Source organism: Anopheles marshallii, chromosome 2 (assembly GCF_943734725.1).
Source record: "Anopheles marshallii chromosome 2, idAnoMarsDA_429_01, whole genome shotgun sequence".
In the NCBI taxonomy this organism is placed as follows: Eukaryota; Metazoa; Arthropoda; class Insecta; order Diptera; family Culicidae; genus Anopheles; species Anopheles marshallii.
This window is the reverse complement of record NC_071326.1, coordinates 32,819,233-32,827,199: the sequence shown is the minus strand read 5'-3', so window position 1 is coordinate 32,827,199 and position 7,967 is coordinate 32,819,233. Positions and strand designations below refer to the sequence as shown.

Genomic DNA, 7,967 nt, shown 5'->3' with positions numbered 1-7,967 from the left:
ATTACAGCTCAACGCGGCCTTTGGAGCTGAGGGGCTTTCTATCCTTCCCTCACCACTTCGAACTTCCCATCCCGACACACTATTTACACCTAGAAGCACGTTTGGATGTTGGAAGCTTCGGTAGAAAACGCGTGCGTGTGGCCCCATTTAATCGAAGTATAGATTAAAAACAAAAGGATAATAAATAATAAGCTTCCGCGTGGAAGCCTCGCGCGCTTGCGCCAACTAGCATAATGTTTCCTAAACAGACTTTTGCCTTACGTACAAGAGCAAGAACAAAAATAAAGGTACATTAAAATAAATAAGGTTATGAAAACAAAATTTAACAAACGCATAAACCCTGCCTGCCTTCTTGTTCTGTGCTGCCTGTGTTTTGCTGATGGCCAATATCTTGCTGATGTTCCTCCTCCGCCAACGGTAATATATAGAGAGAGGGAGAGAGAGCGAGCGTAAGAGTTAGCTCATCATATCAAGCCGTAAAAAGTGTTTTGGGAGGAACTTCTGCCGGTGTGTCCGGATGACAACAATAAATGCATCCCATTCTGTGTATGTTTTCCTTGTAAATGATCTTGCTTGATTCGCTTGTGGGTTTTGTGTTAAATGTATCCCGCACTGTTTGCGTCATTTCTTTTCCGTCTGTTCTTAACGCCTTTAAGGGGAAGGAACAAGGACGAAAACGGAATGTAGGGCGCGCACTGATATTCCTCTATTGCACTGTCGCGGACGGGTGTTATTTTCATATATATATATACTGGCTGCTGTACCGTTTCGCACCAAACTAGTGCGCCTATATGCCTGTGTATCTGCTCGTTGCGTGTATAATTTGGTTAAGTGTATGGGCCATTCGTGCGGCATTCGAATTTTAGTGATCGATGGTTGAGATGCGCGCGGTGAGAACGATCGTGTGGCAACAGAGCATGCGTTAACTATTCGGTGGTGGTAACTTAAAGAAGTAATTTACTATGCAAAGATAATCTCTAACCCACTTATGACCTTCCGCTATCCATCGCTCTGTACCTCTTGTTGTTTCTGTCTCTCTTCATTTACTATATACTGGCTCTTTAATTGACGCCACTAGCCAAGAATTCTTTTTTTTTTCATTCTTTCTGCCTTCACTATCATCGCTACGCTCTGTGTTCATACTTTGTCATTTGTAGTTTTGTACCGGTGGTGCTGGTGAAATGTGGGTGCGTAACCCTAACCGTGCACTTTCGCGATCTGCTACCAAACTCGACCCCCGCAACCGCAACCATTGTAGACCTCAGTACTGTACATTAAAGTAGGGATGCTGCAACGCCTCAGAAGCGGTAATACGCTGGTGCGGGTTTGTTTCGAGCAACCGTTCCAGCAGATCGTACGCTTCCGGACCGTACTCATCGCAATCCGCATCCCTCGGATGTCCAACACTCTCATCGGCCACACTCCTACGACGCTGGCACAGACAACCGTCCGGAGGTTTGCAACAGTTGTCGCAGGACAAGTTTTCCTCATCCCGGCCAGACGGTGGACTAGATCCACCGACAGTCGCACCCGATTCGCGCCTTTTGTAAATAACGCGGAAGTTTTGACAAAAACGCCGCAAATTGTATGGCTGTTTTGCCATCGTTTCCGGCGTGCAAACTAGTCCCCGTTTTAGTAGACGGGCCGTTTCCTTTATACGCTCGTACCCAAACACCTCAATGATTTGCGCCAGCGAGGTCAAGTCGTCCTCGTTGGTAAAGACTGGATACAGCTTGCTCAACAGGCTGAGAAAGATGACACCAGCGGCCCAGATATCGACAGCCGTCGTTTGGTCCGGATACTTCAGCAACACTTCCGGTGGCCGATAGCCAGGCGTACCGGCCCGCGGAGCATTCATTTCCGGCTTCACCAGGCACAGATTGCACACCTGCGCCCGACCGTAGCAAACGCACGTGGGTTGGTCCACGGCATGGCGCGATACCACGTTAGCACCGTCCGTTTTGAGATCCCTCGCATAGGGCGATCGGTTTTCTAGCATTGCCGAACGGCGATGCTTTACCCCATTGCTGACGGTACTGGCGACCGATTTGATTTGCCGACCCAGCATCGGAGCATCGGCGAGATCCTTCGTTGTACTATTCGAGAGCTTCAACGGGTGGGTATTGCTGGTGGTTTTTCGATTCAACGGGTTGCGCACCAGGACAGCATCTTGATGTTGCGGAACAACCTGATCCTCACGCTTGCCACCCTCATCAGTCTGGCCGGGCTGGTGTCCGGGTGTTCGCAGTGACAGTACGCCTTTATTCGTTTCCTGCGCTAGACCAAAGTCTACCAGCATGTAGGTACCCACGCCATTGCGTGGACTGTGCAAGAAGTTGCTAGGTTTCACATCCCGATGAATTACCCCGAACAGATGCACCCGTTCCAGGGCGATCAACAACTGCTGCAGATAGCGCTGCACGTCACCCGGTGTTAGCTGGGCGAAGTACAGATGGAACGGTTCCTGCGGAATGTAGTTCATCACGAGCCCTACCGAACCGGAACCCTTGAACCGGAACGCATCAACTAGCCCGACCACATTGCATTGGCCGCCCATCTTCTTCATGCAGAGTATCTCTCGCGCGATCCGATCCGGATGGCTCGTTGGTACGATCAGCTTGATCGCAAACTTGCTCCGTTTGTCTAGCGGCATGTGCTGCTGGGTACGTAACGATGCCAGCAAAACCGTGCTGAACGTACCCTTGTCGAACTCACCGTGCATCTCGTATCGATCCCAGAACTTTGGGTTCTTCGATTCTGCGTTGTTCGATGTGGCTGCAATAAACACGAACAAGAAGGTACACAATTAGTAATCTGTCAAATGAAGAAGTTCTCCTCCAAGGTCTATGGAGTAATGATGTCTCGTAATAGTAGATGTTCAACTGGACTCGCAATGTATTCAACATTTGAGGTGTGATAAAAATAACAAAATTTAGGAAAAAAAACATTGCATGGGATTGTCATTTATCGCAATTATCGCAATATTGGGCTTTCTATTCCATCTAAAACGAAATGTAGTATTTCTACAATTTTGGACATATTTTTATCATTTGGGTATATATTGTTGTATTATTAGTTCTTCTCTAAACATTTACATTGTAAACTAATCCACGTTGAAAGTATGTCACGAAAATAATTCACAATTTGGGTGAATTTCACAATTCACAAAGTATGTCAATTCAATTTTATTTTTTTAGTAATAACAGACAATACAGTTCACTATGAACGATTTTTAGGTTATATCTAGTATTTCACGAAAAAAAAACAACATAGGGCCGTAAATAAGTCTAATTTCTATCACTTTACATACAAATATTGCACTAATTTCTCGAAAAAGCGTACTTTTTCCGTAAATCTTTAATTGGTACAAATGCGCTTCGGGGATCCATTTATGGCAGCATGCGAAATTGGTATAGTTTGGAATGCGCTCCATGTGTTGCTTCGTTTGACACGCTAGAATGCTCACAGCCAACTATGTTCACCGCATATGTATGAATAAAGTTTTCGCATTGATGACAGAGTATTGCCAAAATAGGAACACCTGTGGCGCAATGCTAGTAACAGCACAGCCATAATGGGTACATTTTGATGCAATTAAGAAGTGAAATTTAAAGCGATTCTGACCAACTACCACTGAAATAAAAAATATGTTTCCTGTTCTAAAGAATTTATGCTTCCAAACAGCATATAGCTTCACCTAATATGAACCCAGGATGGAATATTAAAACAGAAAAATTTCTATGTTGATAACACGAACATACGAGAAAAGAAAAAAAAATCCTTACGAATATATCACTAAACCAATGAATATACTGTATGTATAAGTTCTCGTACTTCAATGCCATCGAGCGAATCAAGATGTTGTCACTTTGCGCATTTCAAAAAGGCAAATTAACACTTTTTGATACCCTTTTCGAAAACGTACGTTAGATGGTATGATAATTTTTTAATTTAACATACCATGAATAATTATATTTTTGATGATTTTGTTATAATTTATGATTAATAAAGCAAACAAAATCTGCAAGTCTGGGAAAAATCAAGATATCCCATTTAAGACGGATATGTCTGTATGTCTTTCAATTTTAAACGCCGGTACGACGTATTAGAATCTCCACGGATCTACACAGTCCACTAAAATAGTGTATTCTCGAGGACTACCTGTGGATTGAACCAAAACATATCTTCAAAGCAAACCCCTCCTATTGCAAGACACTGTATATTCAATAGACCTTGGCCCACGTCACTATGGTAACTTGTTGCGTATTGATCAAGTCACGTACGTACCTTCCATCTTCGGACGGATAACTGCAGTTTCCTGCTCGATGACCATCGGTGTTGCAGGGGTCTGGGCTACCTTTAGGTCCGGCGCGTCTGCCGGTTGCATCTCAACATCCCGGGCGTCCTCCTCCTCGTCGCAGTCCGTACGCGACGATTGCCGTTGTTGCTGTGCGCTATCCATATTGCTTTCGCGTGCCGCGACGATAACCCAAAATGTGCAACCGAAGAACAAATAACGCGATCCGTTTGCGACCTACTACTACTACGGTTGCTGCACACAAAAACCGTATGTGCTGCTGCTATTACTACCAGAGTAACGAAGGAGGCGAGCGCCGCTTTGCAGTTTGCCGTCGTCTTCTACCTTTTTTGTCTCTACTACTTAATTCACGAGCCTCTTTAGTGGTTTTGTTGTTGTTGTGTTAGCCGTTGTTTAAAGATGGCGTGTTGTTTTGTTGTTGTTGCTTTGTACTTTTTTTTTGTGTAACTGAACACAACCGCGTGGTTGGGCACTCGTTGGGCACACACGCACTGCTAAAGAATATGTCGTCGTGTGGTGCGCGGCCAAGGAATTGTGCGAATGTTGTAATATCACAAGAAGAGCGTACGCACACAAAACACACACATTGCAGTATGTGTGTACCAGAGTGCGATGGGTGGTGTAATCGAGGGTGGTGGTTGTGGCAATCCGTGCTATTTTCTTCAGCCTTCTTCTTGCACCCTTTATTTTGGTTTAGTTTTGCCTTGGTGCAGTGCGCGCTGCAAACGATGTCGTGGTTTGCGCGATGCGTTTGTAACGTGCGCTTGGTTGCTCTCTCTCTCTCTCTCTCTTTCTGTCTCTCACACACTGTGTGCTGTAACACTACATACACACACCGTTTCTGTACGACACCAAGTAGGCGACAGGGATGCGTTGATGGTGAAGATGTGATGGGGCGCGCACCAAATGTTCTGTTTTACTTTTTCCGACTGCACTGCCGTCCTTGAGATTTGGCGAAGGAAGGGGGTGGTTTGTTTTGAGGTGGTTTTACATTGCCTTCTCTTGTGGCCGTAATAGAAACCTTCCGTGGATCCTTAACAAACTTGCTGCAAACCCGTCCGATGCACTCTCGATGCTGTAATACTTATCCCCCCTCTCAAAACAAGCACTCGCACACCGTTGCTCCAATCGTGTGCGCGACAAATAGTTTCACTCAGCTGCTTGGCGTATTCGCAAACGTTCGCTCAGCTGGCCCGCGAAAGATAAACTGCAGCACAATACAGCGCGCGCTCGAGCACACTCAATCGCTCTTCTTCGCTCGCACCACGCGCTTCAGAACGCGTTGTCTCGTTCGCTCTTCGGTCGTATGCAACGTCCTCGAGAAAACTGAAACGACCAAACTATGACGTTTCTTTACGGGGTGCAAATGGGGATGGTTGTCTGACTCAATATTGGGTTTGTTTTGGTTTTGCTGTTGCCGTTTCGCTTGCACTGGCGTCTTCGTTTGTCCCGATCCGCCTGATTACCCACTGCTGCTTACCGCTGCGATTACGTAGTGCTGGGCTCATCTGGTGGCCATCCTTTTGCTATCGCGACGTTGTTGTTGTGTTGTGTGTGTGTGCGCGCGTGTCTAGTTGGATTCTTTTATATGCTGCGCTCGCGTGCCTCAATGCACCGTATACGTATACATACAAGCACAATACACATACACCCACCCACACAGAGGTGCAATCACAGATCCGCGGAGTACAAAAAATACTGTGCTAGTGCGCGATGTACGTTCGCAACCATTTGATCGCTACTTGATCGGTTGTACGCACACAACACGCTGCAAGGAGGGTGGGTTTAGTGTCTCCCCTATCGATGAAGCGAATGTTCACGGGTGCAGTGCTCTCGCCATAACTCGAGGGGGGGATGGGTTCGAAGATGCAGTTGTTCGACTAGCAGCAGCAGTAGCAGGGGAGTGATAATGATGGTACGGTGCAGATGACAATGCCAATGCGACCTCCTGGGCAAGAGCAGGACGGGGAATGATTTAATCGAATCCGTGCGAGACGCAAACAACACATTCGCGAGAATATAGCCAACGATCGTTGGGCACTGGAGCAGTAGCAGCTCGTTGCGATTGTGTGCGCTTGGTTGAAATGCAAGCGACAAAAACAAGTCACAGCCGTCGTCAAGGTCAGCCAAGTGGCGAGAAATATGCTTGCGCTTATATGCGTGTCCACGTCCTGCAGGGTTGTAGAAGCTGGATCTGCAACGTGCTGCACATCAACGGTGGGCGGGTGGAGAGGTGGTGGCGATGACGGTATGATGCAGCACAATGAAGCGTAACATAAACGCGTGACGCGGGTGACAGCAGAAGGAAGCTATAAAATCGCAACACGGTCACACGGTGGTTGGGTGAGACTGATGGGTAACAGGGCTATTTTGCATGTATATTGCTGTGTGGCTCCGTTTGATTCGATTTCGCACGCGCTCGATATGAGAGGAGCATGCACACACTGAAGCACACCTCGTTTTGGGGTGGAAAAATAACACTCAAGCAGCCATTTCCCGTCAGCAGGCCATGTGCTTTTTTGTTGTTGCGGTGTCGCGTTGTGGGAAGAATGGCACACCAATGTAAAGGGCGCTTCTTTTCCTTCTTCTTGTCGAATCGGTCCGGATGCGGCAGAAAGCGAGAAAGCGGCAATCAGTGTAACATTCGGTGAAAAGCGAAAAGTTTTTCCCTTTTTCGCAACACTTTCACAACGCCATCTTTAGCAAGTAGTGTGTGTGTGTGTGGGCATGGATGTGCGATTGCTTCGATTGCTCTTTTGTTCGTGATTTTGATAATTTCCCTGTTTACTTGATGACTACGAGGCTTTCTCACCTAGCATTGATGGAACGGTGAGATGAGATTTCGCTCACAGCAACGATTCTGCTGTTCACTTCCGGTTGCAACACGAGCGCGTGGTTTTCGACTTCCGCTTTTCACTGCAATAACATTTTCCACCAACGAACCAAACAAACTCAGCAACAAACCGTGGGGAAAGTTCAGGCACAGTACCACAGGAGACTCTTGCTTATCCGCTCATTGCTGTGTCCATCCTTTCGGTGGAGCTTTTCGATGAAAGTGCAAACGGCCTGGCACGGGCACACAGTTTGTGGTGGTGTTGTAAAGCGCGTGACATTAACTAGACCTAGACCAGTACATGTAGCGACATGGCTGTTGGCTCGCTCGCTACACTGCCTTTTCCTTTTCGGAGGAGGACGTTATACCTAGGCCGATGTTACGATGCGCTTTTCTTTCGCATTGCGTTTCGGGCACGTTGTATGTGTCCAACCCGCGCGCGCGATGGGTTGATTTCGCCGCTCGCAGTGTCCACCCACCCCGCGGAGGTATGAGCTCTCGTAAGTAAATGCGGCCACGAACGCGCTATCTCTCTTTCTTGCACACCGGAGTGCCGTCCGTTTTTGGTCGGCCACCACACACGTACACGCTATCTATAGGTGGTTCTCGACCGTTGGGTTTGTCTCTTTCGCTGGCCGCTGAAGTTTCGCGACCATCGAAATGCACGCTGTAGCTGTGGCCGGTGCTAATGTACGTGAGTGTGTATCGGAAGCGGTTCTTCGCAAGATTCGACACCTGTGTGACCACACCGTCGTCGTCGCAATGGCTAATCGGACAGACACGATTGTGCACACTGATTACAATGCAGGCCTTTGG

The 7,967-nt window shown here is 47.2% G+C and overlaps 1 protein-coding gene across 1 annotated transcript; it reads right to left on the bottom strand.

Annotated features, from left to right (window-relative positions):
• Window positions 1-1,261: 1,261 nt before the first annotated feature.
• On the bottom strand, window positions 1,262-4,462 carry LOC128707177 (cell division cycle 7-related protein kinase). The gene is made up of 2 exons (XM_053802124.1): window positions 4,288-4,462; window positions 1,262-2,775 (listed from the first exon to the last, which is right to left on the bottom strand). The coding sequence occupies exons 1-2, from the start codon at window positions 4,460-4,462 to the stop codon at window positions 1,262-1,264; spliced, it is 1,689 nt and encodes a 562-aa protein (XP_053658099.1).
• Between the last annotated feature and the right edge of the window lie 3,505 nt (window positions 4,463-7,967).